Source organism: Carcharodon carcharias, chromosome 9 (assembly GCF_017639515.1).
Source record: "Carcharodon carcharias isolate sCarCar2 chromosome 9, sCarCar2.pri, whole genome shotgun sequence".
Classification (NCBI taxonomy): domain Eukaryota; kingdom Metazoa; phylum Chordata; class Chondrichthyes; order Lamniformes; family Lamnidae; genus Carcharodon; species Carcharodon carcharias.
Window position 1 is genome coordinate 172,520,935 of NC_054475.1, and position 17,954 is coordinate 172,538,888.

At 45.7% G+C, this 17,954-nt stretch overlaps 1 protein-coding gene across 2 annotated transcripts in view; it reads right to left on the reverse strand.

The window, feature by feature from the left end:
* Window positions 1-352: 352 nt before the first annotated feature.
* Window positions 353-17,954, reverse strand: part of LOC121282117 (importin subunit alpha-4-like) — a 122,296-nt gene continuing 104,694 nt past the window's right edge. For both annotated transcript variants that reach the window (XM_041195602.1, XM_041195603.1), the window contains 4 exons: window positions 15,202-15,273; window positions 14,028-14,190; window positions 13,845-13,939; window positions 353-1,775 (listed from right to left, as the gene is read on the reverse strand). In XM_041195602.1, the coding sequence (XP_041051536.1) occupies window positions 1,677-1,775; window positions 13,845-13,939; window positions 14,028-14,190; window positions 15,202-15,273 (429 nt within the window). In that variant the 3' untranslated portion in view covers window positions 353-1,676. The remainder of the gene's footprint in view (window positions 1,776-13,844; window positions 13,940-14,027; window positions 14,191-15,201; window positions 15,274-17,954) is intronic.

Below are 17,954 nucleotides of genomic sequence, written 5' to 3' on the forward strand. Positions count from 1 at the left end.
AGAGTAAAGTCCCAGTCTATTTAATCTTGACGAATAGCTTCTACTGAGATGGTAACTTAAAATCTGCTACCCATGGGGTAAAGTGATGTCCGTGCATTTGCTGGTGTGTGTACGTGTGTATAAGAGAGGTGTGAGTGAGTGGAAGTGAGAGAGGGTGACTTGAGAGTAATCATATTCCTCGTGTTTGTGAACGTGTGCCTACATTGAATGAATGCTTGCACGTGAGAATAAGTATGCGTGACTTAAGTGAGCATGTGCCTGAGCGGCACACGAGTGTGGAGAGCACAAACACTTGCAACCAAAACAGGAGTAAAAGACTGAACTATTTAAAGTATCTGAAATAAAACTGGCAAACTGCACCAAAACATTTAATTATTTGTTCACTGAAAACAATTTCTTTTAACATGACTAAGCAAAACTTGAGCTGAATTATAAACTGCTTTTCTTTATGTCCTATGGAAATACAAAAACCCAACCACATCAATTGGATTTTCAAAACCACATGTAGCAGTATTTAAAGCCCTGATTTTGCAGTTAACATTAATGATCCTTTAATTATTAAAATGAATTGAGGCATCTCGTATAAAAATGTGACACTGTATGTGAGTAACTAATATATATATATATATATATATACACACCAGTTTCATGCAGTAACACATCAATGTTTAAAATGGCTGTGGAGCATTTTCAGTGATGCTAAACATATTGCTAAAATGTACACCAGCAGTGAAAGGTACTTATAAATACCATAGTGCACTTCAGTCAATTGCAAAATCTGTCATGAAAGGAGTCTTATTTAGGTAATAGATTAAAGGTGCAGAACTCCTGGGAGCCGACTGCCTTCACATCTGAATGTTAATGCTTTTTGCTGTCTTGAAAACAGTTTCCAGAAGTGACAGTATTAATTCCATAATTTTGTTAGGCATCTCTAGAGGCAAATATAGAGAGTAACACGGATGCTCAGATGTACAGTCACAGAAAACAATCGTCTCAGCATCTTTATGGTAAGTCTTGTAAAATGAGAAGGAACCAATTTTGCAGTTTCTGTTTGAGAACTTGCAGAGAACCACATCCAAACTGATAGTATAGTTGTCACAGAAAATTCTGAGTGTGTTGTGATACTGATGCATTAAAATAGGAACTTCCCCAATATTTTAAGCCTCCTATGATTACATACAAAACTCACAAAACCAGGATTGTAATATTAGGCTTTTTTATGGTATTTTAAGTAGTCTCAGTAAGGGGGAACTGGTTTAAGACACAGGAGCTATAAGGGAAAGGCAGCAGTTACCACTACAATAAACTCAAAAGGAAAACAGGAATGATAGGGGGATTGGAAATTTTCTTCACTGCTCCATCTCCAAAGACAGAGGCACAGTCCAACAGATTGTTCAAACAGGATAGGTTTCAGCACCATGTCTCTGGATGTGCCACAGTCATTGCATCACAGAAGTTAGTGCGGGAAACAACGAAGGAGATTCGGCTGGTTAGCAGTGGCCTAAAAGCAGCTTTGTTGTTTGTAGTTGGAAGATCAGTCTGGCGTGCAGACAGCTGCACTTGTTTTTTGCAAGCCAGTATTCCAAGTCTGATGTTGCTTTTTACATTTTTACAAACATTGATTGATAGATGACCAATCGCTCGCTGTATTTTATATCTTCAGATTGAGTATATATTTAAAAATTAAACTCCTTTGACTGAAGCTCTGTAGAAGGGTCAAAGTTGAAAGTTCCTCCAGGGGTGGTTTCAGGAATAAGGCAAGGATCTTCATCAATCTGTCAGGGCACAAAAACAACAAATTATCAGTGAGCAGTAATCAAACCACACACCCATACCCACCCCCCCGCCACACACACACCCCTACCCCCCGCCACACACACCCCTACCCCCCGCCACACACACCCCTAACCCCCCGCCACACACACCCCTAACCGCACAACACACACACCCCTACCCCCCGCCACACACACCCTTAACCCCCCCACACACACCCCTAACCGCACAACACACACACCCCTAACCGCACAACACACACACCCCTACCCCCCGCCACACACACCCCTAACCCCCCCACACACACTCCTAACCCCCATACACACACCTCTACCCCCCCCACACACCCCTACCCCCCGCCACACACACCCCTACCCCCCCGCCACACACACCCCTACCCCTCCGCCACACACACCCCTACCCCCCGCCACACACACCCCTAACCCCCCCACACACACCTCTACCCCCCCACACACACCCCTACACCCCCACACACACCCCTAACCACACAACACACACACCCCTACCCCCCGCCACACACACCCCTACCCCCCGCCACACACACCCCTACCCCCCGCCACACACACCCCTACCCCCCGCCACACACACCCCTAACCCCCCACACACACCCCTAACCGCACAACACACACACCCCTACCCCCCGCCACACACACCCCTAACCCCCACACACACACCCCTAACCCCCATACACACACCTCTACCCCCCCCACACACCCCTACCCCCCGCCACACACACCCCTACCCCCCCGCCACACACACCCCTACCCCTCCGCCACACACACCCCTACCCCCCGCCACACACACCCCTAACCCCCCCACACACACCCCTAACCCCCCCACACACACCTCTACCCCCCACACACACCCCTACCCCCCGCCACACACACTCCTACCCCCCTGCCACTCACACCCCTACCCCTCCGCCACACACACCCCTAACCGCACAACACACACACCCTTACCCCCCCGCCACACACAACCCTAACCCCCCCACACACACCCCTACCCCCCCACACACACCCCTACCCCCCGCCACACACACCCCTAACCCCCCGCCACACACACCCCTACCCCCCCGCCACACACACCCCTAACCCCCCCGCCACACACACCCCTAACCCCCCCACACACACCTCTACCCCACCTACACACACCCCTAACCCCCCCACACACACCCCTAACCCCCCACACACACCCCTAACCGCACAACACACACACCCCTACCCCCCGCCACACACATCCCTACCCCCCGCCACACACACCCCTAACCGCACAACACACACACCCCTACCCCCCGCCACACACACCCCTACCCCCCGCCACACACACCCCTACCCCCCGCCACACACACCCCTAACCGCACAACACACACACCCCTACACCCCGCCACACACACCCCTAACCCCCCCACACACACCCCTACCCCCCCACACACACCCCTACCCCCCCACACACACCCCTACCCCCCCGCCACACACACCCCTAACCGCACAACACACACACCCCTAACCGCACAACACACACACCCCTAAACGCACAACACACACACCCCTACCCCCCCGCCACACACACCCCTAACCGCACAACACACACACCCCTACCCCCCGCCACACACACCCCTAACCCCCCCACACACACCCCTACCCCCGCCACACACACCCCTACCCCCGCCACACACACCCCTACCCCCCCACACACACCCCTACCCCCCGCCACACACACCCCTACCCCCCGCCACACACACCCCTACCCCCCGCCACACACACCCCTAACCGCACAACACACACACCCCTACCCCCCCCCACACACACCCCTACCCCCCCACACACACACCCCTACCCCCCCGCCACACACACCCCTAACCGCACAACACACACACCCCTACCCCCCGCCACACACACCCCTACCCCCGCCACACACACCCCTACCCCCGCCACACACACCCCTAACCGCACAACACACACACCCCTACCCCCCCCCGCCACACACACCCCTAACGCCCCACACACACCCCTAACCGCACAACACACACACCCCTACCCCCCCACACACACCCCTACCCCCCGCCACACACACCCCTACCCCCCGCCACACACACCCCTACCCCCCGCCACACACACCCCTAACCGCACAACACACACACCCCTACCCCCCGCCACACACACCCCTACCCCCGCCACACACACCCCTACCCCCGCCACACACACCCCTAACCGCACAACACACACACCCCTACCCCCCCGCCACACACACCCCTAACGCCCCACACACACCCCTAACCGCACAACACACACACCCCTACCCCCCCCCACACACACCCCTACCCCCCGACACACACCCCTACCCCCCCACTCACACCCCTACCCCCCCGCCACACACACCCCTAACCGCACAACACACACACCCCTACCCCCCGCCACACACACCCCTACCCCCGCCACACACACCCCTACCCCCCCACCACACACACCCCTACACCCTCCCACACACACCCCTAACCCCCCCACACACACCCCTACCCCTCCGCCACTCACACCCCTAACCCCCACCCACCAAAACACTCCTACCCCCCCACCTCTCAAAACACCCTCTACACATACCCCTAACCCCCCACACACACTCCTACCCCCGGCACACACATCCCTACCCCTCCACTCCCCAAAACACCCCCCTACACACACCCCTACGCCCCCACCCCCCAAAATACCCGCCTACAAACACCCCTCAAAAACAACCTCTAAACCCCCCCTACACACACTCCTAGCCCCCCACCCCCCAAAACACACCCCTAACACCCACCCCCCAAAACACCCCTTACACACACCCCAAAACACCCCCTACACACATGCCTACCCCCCCGCCACACACCCATACCCACCCCCGCCACACACACCCCTACCCCCCCCACCACACACCCATACCCAACCCCCCGCCCCACACACCCCTACCCCCCGCCACACACACCTCTACCCCCCCGCCACACACACCCCTACCCCCCGCCACACACACCCCTAACGCCCACCCCCCAAAACACCCCTACCCCCCCACCTCCCCAAAAATCTCCCCTACACACACCCCTATACACCCCCACCCTCCAAAATACCCCCCCTTCACACACCCCCAAAACACCCCCATACACACACCCCTACCCCCGTTCCCCCAAAACACCCCCCTACACACACCCCTATGCCCGCACCCCCCAAAATACCCCCCTACACACACCCCCCAAAACACCCCCCTACACATTCCCCTACCAACCCGCGCCACACACACCCCTACCCCCCTGCCACACACACCCCTACCCCCCGCCACACACACCCCTACCCCCCCGCCACACACACCCCTACCCCCCCGCCACACACACCCCTACCCCCCCGCCACACACACCCCTACCCCCCCGCCACACACACCCCTACCCCCCCCGCCACACACACCCCTACCCCCCCCGCCACACACACCCCTACCCCCCCCGCCACACACACCCCTACACCCCCACCACACACACCCCTACCCCCCCCGCCACACACACCCCTACCCCCCCGCCACACACACCCTTACCCCCGGCCACACACACCCCTACTCCCCGCCACACACACCCCTGCCACACACCTCCACATGCACACATCCCCCCCGGCCACACATCCCCCCCCCCCCCACACGCACAACCCATCTCCCCACTCACACACACCCATGCACATGCACACACCCATCCTCACACACGTGCACGCACACAGTAAACAATAGCTGTAATTTAGTCACACACAATAAATTCTGATTAATGCTGATCAAACTGACACAGCAGAAAAGTCACACCACTTCAGAACATGTGGTCTGCGATTTGTTGCTTTAAACATTTTAGTCATTTGTAAAAGTTTTCACCTATAGTGAAATCATAACTACATTCTTCAAAAAGTATTCTGCAATTTCATAAATCTTTCCTCAGCATTAGTCAATCAAATTGTTGCTTGGCAACAAGTCTCATATGACAAGAGCATGAGGGATTGAAATGATGATATGAAATGCGCTGATGGAATATGGCCTGAAATGGTGTTAGAAACAGAATCATTGGAAAATAAATAATTGAAGGAGAAAAATGTGCAGGGCTATGGGGAAGGGGCAGGGGAGTGGGATTAATTGGATAGCTCTTTCAAAGAGCCAGCAAAGACATGATGGACCAAATAGCCTCCCTCTATACTGCAATATTCTATGATTAGAAAATAGCGGATGCTATGCAGGCCAGCATACATTACTCTGTGGTCATGGATAATTTCATTTTTTAAGAGGTATCATGGCAAACGCTGCTTCACATGCCCTACAATTGATAATTTGGAAAAAATGACTTTGGTCCAAATAAACATGCAACAAGAAACTTAAATTGACAAGTGCAGTGTAAAATGCCTGCAACCAAGACAGGAGTCTGAATCCAGTGTACCAAGCTTGTCTACATCGCTTCCTCTCAGTGTACATCACAATGACTTGTAAGGTGTTACTTTACTTCATGAGTAACTAAACAATTAGCAAATATAACGAGTACTACTTCTCCAAAAGATAAGAACGTACAAATTACACGCAGGAATAGGCCATTCAGCCCCTCCAGCCTGCTCTGCCATTCAATAAGATCATGGCTGATCTGATTGTGACCTCAACTCCACTTTCCTGCTTACCCCGGATAACCTTTGACTCCCTCGTGGGTCAAGAATCTATCTCTGCCTTAAAAATATTCAATGACCCTGTCTCCACCACCCTCTGGGGAAGACAATTCCACAGCCTTATAATTGTTAGGGAAGAAAACAGTTAAAGAAGGTCAATTGCTAATTATTAGTTTGTTTAACTAAGCACCCATTTGGTTGTATAAAAGGGATAACAGCTGAGACTAGTGCTCTCTGTGGAGAGTTTTATGACAACCAATAAAACTCTGTCTGAAGGAGTCTGTCTTGGTTTCAGTATTCATTTCTAAACAACTATTGGAGCTTAACAGTGGTAGCAGAGAATGGTTGCTGCTTGTAAGTAATAGATTGGAAAGTAAGCTTTCTTCGGACAACAGACTGTATTTGGAGTTAAATTTAAGAGCAGAGTGGTTCGGAGTAACTTTGAACAATGGCTGAAATCAAAATGTCGAGTTTCGGGGTATGATTGCCCACTGACGTGTTTTGGGAGTGAACCCTATGAGCAATGGAAAAATGAAGTCACCATGTGGACACGGGTTATGTCCTTGACAAAGAAAAAACAGGGAATGGCCTTGGCACTTTCATTAGCATATAAGAACAAAATAAGATGCAAAGTATTTTCAGAGTTGGAGTCTGAGCATTTCGACATGGATGAAGGTTTGGATTTATGGATAAGATCTATCAGAAGGATGACATGTTAAGTGCTTACGAAGCGTGGTCTGATTTTGACAAATTTAGAAAATTGGAAGAAAGTTCTATAGAAGATTACATAATGGCATTCAGTAGACCATATGCAAGATTACAAAAGTTCCATCTAGAAATTTCCCAATCAGTGCTGGCGTTCAAGTTACTAGACTGTGTCAGAGTATCGAATAGGGACAGGCTCCTAAGTTTGCAGAAAGACACACGCGCGCACCCTCACACGTGTGCGCACCCCCACACGCGCGCGCACCCTCACACGTGCGCGCACCCTCACACACAGACACTCACACAGACAAACTCCGTTAGAGCAGATGTAAAAAGCTCTAAAAAAAATTCCTTGGAAAACATTCCTTTCTGGCACAGTTCATGGCACAAATGAGCCATTCAGCGGTAAGACAGAAAATGGAGGATATGATGTTAATGGGATGGTGAGATTGTTTAGAAACAGGATGCAGGCGTCAGTAAGAAAGGAGATTTATAATTAGAAACAATGAGGATAGAAACACCTTGGACAATTATGGCAGAAGAAAAGAATCAGGGATTTACAACAAAAGAATGAACCCCAGAAATGCCCAGGGTGTGGTCAATCAGTGTTTTAGATGTGATTCAAAATGCCATTATGAACTGAACTGCCCTAAATTAAACATGAGACAAAAGACTTAGAAGAAAAAGATGGAGATATTGACCAAAGAAAGGGCGTTGTATTAGTTACAAGATGTTTCAGCCCAGTCACGAATGTCTTGGTGGCAGAGTCCTTCAGCTCTGCGGTGCTAAATAGCAGATTCACGTCTACATTCTGTGGAATAGACTGGTTAAAATGCTGCCTGGACTCCTTAAATGACAAGGACCGGAATAAGGTTAAAGAATTTGAGGGTTCCGGCAGTTTTAGATTTGGAGATGATAATACCCTAAAACCTTTTTAAAAAGGGTAGAGATTCCCTGTAAGAAAGCTGGATTCAATCATTTCCTCAGCACAGATGTAGTGTCTAGCGAAACACAGTTACTGATGAGCAGACCATCGATCAAGAAGCAAATGGAGCTGGACATGGAGAATGACAAGGCCATTGTATTTGGAAAACCTGTTGATTTACAATTTACACGATCCGGACACGACTGTATTCCTTTAATAAAACCTAACTTTTCTACTAAGGAGATTAAAAAAGTGTTATTGGCGTCAGGAGATAGGAATTTGGAAGATGAAAAGCAAATTGTGTTTAAATTGCATCAGCAGTTTGCCCACCCTCCTTCACTAAGATTAAAAATGTTTGTGGATCAGGTAATGGAGAAGTGGATAGGGACTGGAATGGGACCACCTGCGAAATTCCTCACTGATAATGGGGGGTGAATTTGCTGACGATGAGTTCAGGATATATGTGAAAACATGAATGTAATAGTTATGAATGCCACAGCTGAAAGCCCCTTTAGTAACGGAGTGTGTGAAAGGAATCACACAGTTATAGAGATGCTTCGTAAAATATTGGCAGATAGGCCAAGCTGTAAATTATGTCAACTCTAGCATGGGCTGTCCATGTCAAGAATCCACTGGAGACGGTTGAGAGCTACAGTCCATATCAGTTGGTTTTTGGTAGAAATCCAAAATTTCCTTCAGTCCTGAGTGATCATCTCCCAACTTAGGAGGGAACTACAATTAGCTCTACCTTTTCTGAGCATTTAAACAAACTACACGCTGGTAGAAGAGTGTTCCTCAAAGCCGAAGTTTCAGAAAGAATTTGGTGAGCTCTAAGACACAATGTACGTCCATCGGAAACTATTTTCAATCCAGGAGACATGGTGTACGATAAAAGAGAAGGATTTAATGAGTGGAAAGGCTCCAGAAAGATTATATGTAAAGATGGTAAAACAGTCATTTTACAACTTGGGAACCAGATGATTTGGGTACACTCATCAAGGTTATTTGGTGCAGACTACAAATTTGCTGGTTTGGAGAGTGTTGTAGGAAGGGGTGATGAACCATGTACTTCTCATACCTGTATGTTGCATGATTGTGAGGATCAGGTAGCTGAAGTTGACAGGGTATCTAAAGATGGAGACAGTAATTTGGACAAAGAAGATGAGGCAATTTGTCCCAGAGGACAACTGCCAAAAGCTGACACTAAAGTTACATACTTGCCAGAAGGGGCCAGTCAATGACGGGATGTGACAATTGTAGGTTGAAGGCCACTGGAAAATATAAAAACTGGTTAAATGTATAAGATAAAGGACAGGAGGTTTGGCCTATGGATTGGGAACATGAAATACAAAAACGGAAGGCATAGAAACACAGGATCTGTTCAGACAGTGGATTTGGGAGTGAACATGCCTCCAGGAAGAGATCGCAAACTGTTGAAAGAACATTTATAAACGGGAGAGGGAGATCAAACAGCAACAGTCTGGAGCATGATAGAGGGCAAAGCTTAATAAGGTCATGTAATATGGCACAGACTGGCAACGCTACAAGGAGCAGAAGCCCATGTGATCGAGAAGTCTCAGTAGCTTCAAACAAATTAGGCGATAACTTAATAAAGGATCCAGATAGGGGACAACCAGCACTGTCTCATAGATGGATATGCACAGAAAAGGTGCTTCCTAGTGGAACTTGCAAAGCTAAAGCCAGGCTAGTGGCACGAGGGTTTGAAGAAAAATTGGGTGACTGGGATATACAAGTAGATTCACCCATGGCAGGGAAAGTTATGCTGAAAATCTTTTTAGCTCTATTAGCTACAAGTGCTTGGGAATGTAAGTCCATTGATATTAAAGCTGCTTTTTTGCAGGGACATCAACTTCAAAGGGAAGTTTTTGCCGTCTACCAAAAGAGGTGCCAAATGCAGAAGGGACTCTCTGGAAGCTATATATGTGTTTATGATTTAAATGACGCCTCCAGAGTTTGGTATTTCTCAGTGAGGTCAGTTTTGTTAAAGTTAGGCTGTCTTCAGTTGCAAGCAGACCTGACAATGTTTTACTGTCATCATGGAAACTTGCAGGCATCTTTATGATGCATGTAGATGATTTTTTTTGTGGGGTGGGAGTAGCGAATTTGAAACAGTTGTCATTAATGGGCTCAGAATGGAGTTTAAAATTGGAAATCAGGCCTCTGGTGCGTTGAAGTACATTGGATTGGGAATCAGGCAGAGCGGATCACACGTCCTTTTTATATTAGCAATCCTATTTAGAGAACGTCAATCCCATTGCAATTAGTCATGGTACGGCCTCCCAGAATGATACAGCAGCTTCTGAAACAGAGAAAGAGGAACTCAGAAGTCTAACTGGGCAACTCAATTGGCTAGGCAAACAAACCAGGCCAGATGTCAGTTTTGATGTTTTGGAATTGGGCACTAAAATGAACGATCCCAAGATTGAAGAAATCATTCGGACAAACAAAACATTGACAAAATTAAAAATGGAGCAGTGTGTTTTGAAATTCCCATCTTTGGGTGATATTAGAGAAATGAAACTGATTGTGTTCAGTGATGCATCCTATGCAAATCTGTGATGGATTTTCAAATGCGGGAGGATTTATAATATCTCATGGGAGGAAAAGGCAAATGCTGCCTTTTGGCATGGGAATCTAAAAAGATATGAAGAGTTGTAAAAAGTACATTAGCAGCAGAGACTTGTTGAGGAGGTAGATATGGTCGTCTTTACATCAAAGATACTGGCAGAAGTTTTAAATGGAAAAGGGTATTCGGGATTGGTACCTTTTGAATGTCTTATAGATAACAAGACACTATGGGAAAAAGTTCACTCTACAAAGTGCATTAATGAGAAGAGATTGCCAATTGACATTGCAAGCTTAAAACAGATGCTCGAGAATAAGGAGATTGCCAAGATCAAATGGATTGATAACAGCTACCAATTATCTGACTGCTTCAGCAAAAGAGGAGCGAGCTCCAAGCAGTTACTAGAGATCCTCAATGAGGGATGTCTTTTTCTTTAAAAAAATACTTCTTTTGTGTGGACATATCTATACATATGTTTCCTTTAAGGAGGGGAATAAGGTCAATTTATTGAATGAAAAATATATATTGATAAAAACAAAAATAAAAACAAAAAAACTGTGGATGCTGGAAATCCAAAACAAAAACAGAATTACCTGGAAAAACTCAGCAGGTCTGGCAGCATCAGCGGAGAAGAAAAGAGTTGACGTTTCGAGTCCTCATGACCCTTCGACAGTTCTGTCGAAGGGTCATGAGGACTCGAAACGTCAACAATATATATTGATGTTTGTTATTACTGTTGTCTTTTTTCGGTGATTATATAAACTCTGGGTTATTTTCTTTTTAAGAAGAGGGGAATCTGTTAGGGAAGGAAACAGTTAAAGAAATTCAATTGCTAATTATTAGGTTGTTTAACTAAGAACCTATTTGGTTGCATAAAAGGGATAACAGCTGAGACTAGTGCAGTCTGTGGAGAGTTTTATGACAACCAGGAAAACTCTGTCTGAAGGAGTCTGTCTTGGTTCGGTCTTCATTTCTAAACAACTATTGGAGCTTAACAACAACTGTTAGAGAAAAAAATTCTCCTCATTTCCATCTTAAATGGGAAACCCCTTATTTTTAAACTATGTCCCTGAGTTCTAGTCTCTGCCACAAGGGGAAACATCCTTTCAGCATCCACCCGATCAAGTCCTCTCGGGGTCTTACATGTTTCAATAAGATCACCTCTCATTCTTCTAAACTCCAATGAATACAGGACCAACCTGTCCAACATTTCCTCATAAGATAACCCTTCATCCCAGGAATCAGTCAAGTGAACCTTCTCTGGGCAGGTTCTAATGCAGGTCCTTTCTTAAATAAGGAGACTAAAATTGTATACAGTTCTCTGGATGTGGTCTCACCAACGCCATGTAAAACTGTGGCAAAACTTCCCCTTTATATTCCATTCCCCTTGCAATAAACAATGACATTCCATCACTTCCTGTACCTGCACATGAATTTTGTGTGACTCATTTACCAGGACACCCAGATCCCTCTGTACCTCAGGGTTCTGCAATCTTTTGAAGTTTCGAAATGCCCTCCAACTGGGAAATTTATGGAACATAATTTCAAACGCACAGATATGTTTTGACCTCATGATTGGAACTATAAATTTCAAAAAGATAAGCTGCAGTCAGCAGTACAGGGCTGGGCAGCAAGGGGTTAATTCAGATGTTTAGTGCAAACACGGTGACTCATTGAAAGGGTTTGGACAATGACTAACACGATCAAGAAGTCTGATTACCCAATATAATGGCACAAAGGACATGTTGTCAATACAATATGCTCAAAGAATTATTCAACCACCATAGACAGTAGTACTGGAACAGGGTCATTCAAACCTTTATTAACTTTGGAGCCAGGTGCTGTTACTGTGCCACCTCAAGCAGCAGGAACATTGTTCATACAATGAGAACTGATAGTATTTGTCTGGATACTTCTTCCATTGAAAACCCTGTATTTTCTCAACTAAACGGACATTAGAACAACAGGAAAAATGTTTTGACATGTCGGAGTTAAATTACTATAAAATCTGAACACCTGGGCTGCAGTTGGAAGAAGAATCGAATTTGGTCGCCTTGACTCAGGCCTACAGTCAACAGTGGACAGACCAGCCATGTTGGGGATTCTAAGTTTCAGCCCAATCATAGTGATATGGTCTGAGGGTTTTGTGAAGGTTTGGGGTGAAAGCTTGGTGTTTTTTGCTGGTACCTTGTAACTTGTTTCAGCCATATCTTGGTGATATTGGTCTGTGAGATTTTTTTCTTAAGGTTTCAGGACAGGACGTGGTGTTTTGCCTGTGTTTTTGTAAGTTTTAACCGAGTTGTTTCTGTGATTTTGTGTTGGGTACCGGGAATAGGTTGTTTTAAATTTTGGGTTTTGTACTGTAGGGTTATGGGTGATTCAATAAAGCAATTGCGAACGATCTGGTCATTCTGTTCAAGCCATACACTTGTGAATCTGGTGGCACGAACTTGAGTGTGGGGAAGGTCTCTGAGGGAGAAGGGAACCTCTACACTCTCTCCATTTAAATAATATTCTGCTTTTCTGTTCTTCCTGCCAAAGTGGACAAGTTCACATTTTCCCACATTACACTCCATCTGCTGAATTTATGTCCACTCACCTTACCTATCTATATCCCTTTGCAAAATCCTTATGTCCTCTTCACAACTTACTGCCTTACCTATCTTAGTGTCATCAGCAAAGTTAGCAACCATGCATTCAGTCCCTTCATCCAAGTCACCGATATAGATTGTAAATAGTTGAGCCCCAGCACTAATTCCTGTGGCACTCCACTCATCACATCTTGCCAACCTGAAAATGACACATTTATGCCTACTTTGTTTCCTGTTAGCTTACCAATCCTCTACACATGCTAATATGTTACCCCCTACATCATGAGCTCTCATCCTGTATAGTAACCTTTGATATGGCACCTTGTCAGTGCTTATGGAAATACAAATACACCACATCTACAGGTTCCCCTTTATCCATGTTGCTTGTTACTTCCTCAAAGAACGCTAATAAATGAGCCGAACATGATTTCCCTTTCACAAAACCATGTTGATTCTGTCTGATTGCATTGAGATTTTCTAAGTGCCTTCCTATAAACTCCTTAATAATAGGTTCTTGTATTTTCCCTTTGCCAGATATGAGGCTAACTGGCCTGTAGTTTCCTACAATAAGCTCATGTTGAAAACATTCTCACCTCCACCCCACAGAAATAGTGGTCAATGATCTCGTAGGCAAGTTTGTAGATGTCCTCATTCTCATGCTGCTGCAGGGCTTCGATTTTTTCAAGTCCTGAGAAGTGTAGCAGTGTTAAATATTTCAATCCAGAGATACAAACAGTTTGATCTTCAGGGGGTAATATTAAAAGCACTTCACTTACCTCCACACTCCTCTATCATTTCAACTAATGTATTTGTGTCAGAACCAGCCCCCTTCAAAATATTATTTAGACCATCAAGAACCACCTGAATCACCTGAGGATCTTTCACACCAAGCAATTTACAGAAAGGAGGGATAACGTTCTGCTGGACGAGGTATTCAACCTGAAAAGCAATGAATTAAAAACTCAAATAAGAGATATCTACACATATGCACACTTGGTCCTTTACAACCTAAACTGAACTTACTTTCAATGATCCTAAATTAATATGGCAACTTAGTGCATCTTAGGATGTTCCACATACAATGCATTACATATTGAAGTGCAGTCACTTTTGTTGGTGAATGCAGCAGTGACTGAGTCTAACAACCAACAATGAGATGTGTGACCAATCTAACTGTAGGATGAAAGGCCGAGAACTTCCATGCAGAAAACTTCCTGCTCTGGCCTGGAATGCCAGGGGATCTTAAATATCCCCTGAACAGTACAGAGCCTCAGCCTGAGGTCATGAAACTGCCAAAAGAGATGTCAGAGAATGGTCAGAGGTGGCATACCCTATAGTTCTTGCTCAGTGCAAAGATCAGGATTGTACATTTTGTGTCCCACCTAACAAACAGTAAAAATCCAAGAAACATTCAGTTTGTCATCAGTGAACAGAATCTCAGAATAGTCAAAATATTTTGCTTTCATAACATAATTGCCTACTATAAGTGAGGCAATAGACTCAATTTCTGTGTACCACATTGAATTTTATTTTTATAATCTTCAAAGCACTTCCTTATCGAAAAGCAGCTACATTTATGGAACAAACATTTGGACAGGGGAAGCAAAGTGGCAAATGCTACCAGATGGGGTTCAAATTTCCATTACTTTCCACCCAATGAATGGTATTCAAACACATCACTCGATCCAAAATTAAATATTTCCAGATCTGAAATGTACTGTATGCTCTGCAAGAAAATCACACATTATTACCAAATTGAAAACACGTGTTAAGGATTGTAGGACTTTCTTTTCTAGCTAACTATAGTGGAAATACAATTTTCATACTCTTCTGGGAAGTGTATGTTTAGGAACATGAAGTAAGTGCAGGTCCATGAGAATGGCCAGATGGTATGTTCACCAGACACACTGAATGACATGGTGTTTCTGTGTTGCCAAAAGGTGTAGTTACCTGTTCCTTTCTCCCACTGATTGTCAGGTTACTGATGGCCCATGCTGCTTCCTTTTGAGTCCCAAAATCTCCCTTGAAGGAAGGACAACCATTTAATAATTAGTGGTCGAGTATTCAAACACAAAATCCACATGACAAATAGTCATCATGACCTTTATACACAGACTGCTCAGAGGTTAGCTTCAGACACACATTAGTGGGAAAATAACCAAGGATTGTAAAGATGTGGAACCAACCAAATAAATCAAATTACATCTTCACTAAATTTAAAATAAAACAGGATAAATAAAACTCGATGTAAACAGAGAAAAGACATAACTTGCATTTATATAGGGCAACAGAACAAAGCACTTCACAATGAATTACTTTTGAATTGGGTGTACCTATACCATGTGGACCGTAGCGGTTCAAGAAGGCAGCTTACCACCAACTTCTCAAGGGCAATTAGGGATGGGCAATAAATGCTGGCCTAGCCAGCGATGTCCACATCCCATGAACGAATAAAGAAAAGTGAAGCCACTGTTACGCAAACATGCCTGCCAACTCTGCATAGTAGGATCCCATAAACAGAAGAAGAATCAATTGGGCCTGTTTTTCAGGCCATTGAGGAGGAAGGAAGACACTGGGAAAACACTGTGTTTAAGTGACGTCATGGGAACTTCAACAACTACCTGACCAGGCAGATTATTTCCCACTTCAACAGTGCAGTACTCCCTCAGTACCAACCCTCTGACAGTGCAGCACTCCCTCAGTACTGACCCTGACAGTGCAGCACCCCCTCAAGCACCGACCCTCCAACAGTGCAGCACTCCCTTGGTACCAACCCTCTGACAGTGCATCATTCCCTCAGTACTGCCCTCCGACAGTGCAGTGCTCCCTCAGTACTGACCCTCTGACAGTGCAGCACTCCCTCAGTTCTGACTCTCAGAATTGTCACAGTTCAGAAGGAGGCCATTTGGCCTATCATGTTTGCACCAGCTCTCCGAATGAGCAATTTACTTAGTGCCATTCTCCTGCCTACTATCCATAAACCTGCACATACTTCCTCTGCAAATAAAGGTCCAATTCCCTTTTGAATGCCTCGATTGGACCTGCCTCCACCACACTCTCAGTTTGCGCACTCCAGGCCTTAACCACTCACTGCGGAAAAAGTTATTTCTCATATTGCTTTTGTCTCTTTTGCCAATTACTTTAAATCTGTGCCCTCTTGTTCTTGATCCTTTCACGAGTGGGAAGTTTCTCCCCATCTACTCTGTCCAGAACCCTCATGATTTTGAATACCTCTATCAAATCCCCCCTCAGCCTTCTCTTCCCCGATCTATCTTCATAACTGAAGATCATCATCCCTGAAACCATTCTTGTGAATTGTTTTTATACTCTCCCCAATGCCTTCACCTCCTTTCTAAAGTGTGGCGTCCAGAACTCAGTACTCCAGCTGAGGCCAAACCAGTGTCTTATACAAGTTCAACATAACCTCCTTGCTCTCAATTCCCCTCTTAATAAAGCTTAGGATGCCAAATGCTTTGTTAAACGCTCTCTCAATCTGTCCTGCCACCTTCAATGACTTATGCACAAATACATGCAGGTCCCTCTGCTCCTGCACCGTCTTTAGAGTTCTACCCTTTATTTTATATTGGCTCTCCATGTTCTTGGTTCAAAAATTAATTACTTCATATTTTTCCACATTGAACTTCATCTGCCAGCTGTCTGCCCATTCCAATTTGTCTATGTCCCATTGAAGTTCTACACTGTCCTCCTCACAGTTCACAATGCTTCCAAGTTTCGATCATCCGCAAATTTTGAAATTGTGCCCTGTACATCAAGGTCTAGGTCATTAATATATATCAGGAAAAGCAAGGGTCCCAACACTGACCCCTGGGGAACTCCACTACAAACCTTCCTCTAGCCTGAAAAACATCCATTAACCACTACTCTCTGTTTCCTGTCATTCAGCCAATTTTGTATCCATGTTGCTACTGTCCCTTTTATTCCGTGAGCTTTAACTTTGCTCACAAGTCTGTTGTGTGGGTCTGTATCAAATGTCTTTTTGCTGTTCTGTTAAAAGGTCATGAGGACTCGAAACGTCAACTGTGCTCTTCTCCGCCAATGCTGCCAGACCTGCTGAGTTTTTCCAGGTATTTGTTTCTGTTTTTGTCTTTTTAAAGTGCATGTACATCACATCAACAGCATTGCCCTCAACAACCCTCTCTGTTACCTCCTCAAAAACGTCTGGCAGGTTAGTTAAACATGATTTTTCGTTAAGAAATCCATCTTGATTTTCCTTAATTAATCTGTATTTGTCCATGTGACTATTATTTTTGTCCCTAATTATTGTTTCCAGAACACCACCAAGGTTAAACTGATTGGCCTGTAGTTGCTGGGCTAATCTTTACACTTTTTTTTGAACAAGGGTGCAATGTTTGCAATTCTCCAGTCCACTGGCACTACCCTTGGGGTCTAAGGAAGACTGAAAAATTATGGCCAATGTCTCCGCAGTTTCCACTCTCACTTCAGGGAAGTGTCCTGTGGTCAGCATCACTGTGAAGCAGTCTGGGAAGAGCGTCCTGCAGTCAGCCTTGTGGTGAAGCAGTCTGAGAAGAATGTCCTGCAGTCAGTTCTTGTTGAAAATAAGAGTGACATCTCAAGACAGCATGAGAGCTCGGCGGAGTCATCAGAATCAGCATGAGTGCGGGGAAGCTTCAAAAAGTGACGTCAGCACAAAGGTGAGAGCTAACTGGTGAGTAGTGGGTAAG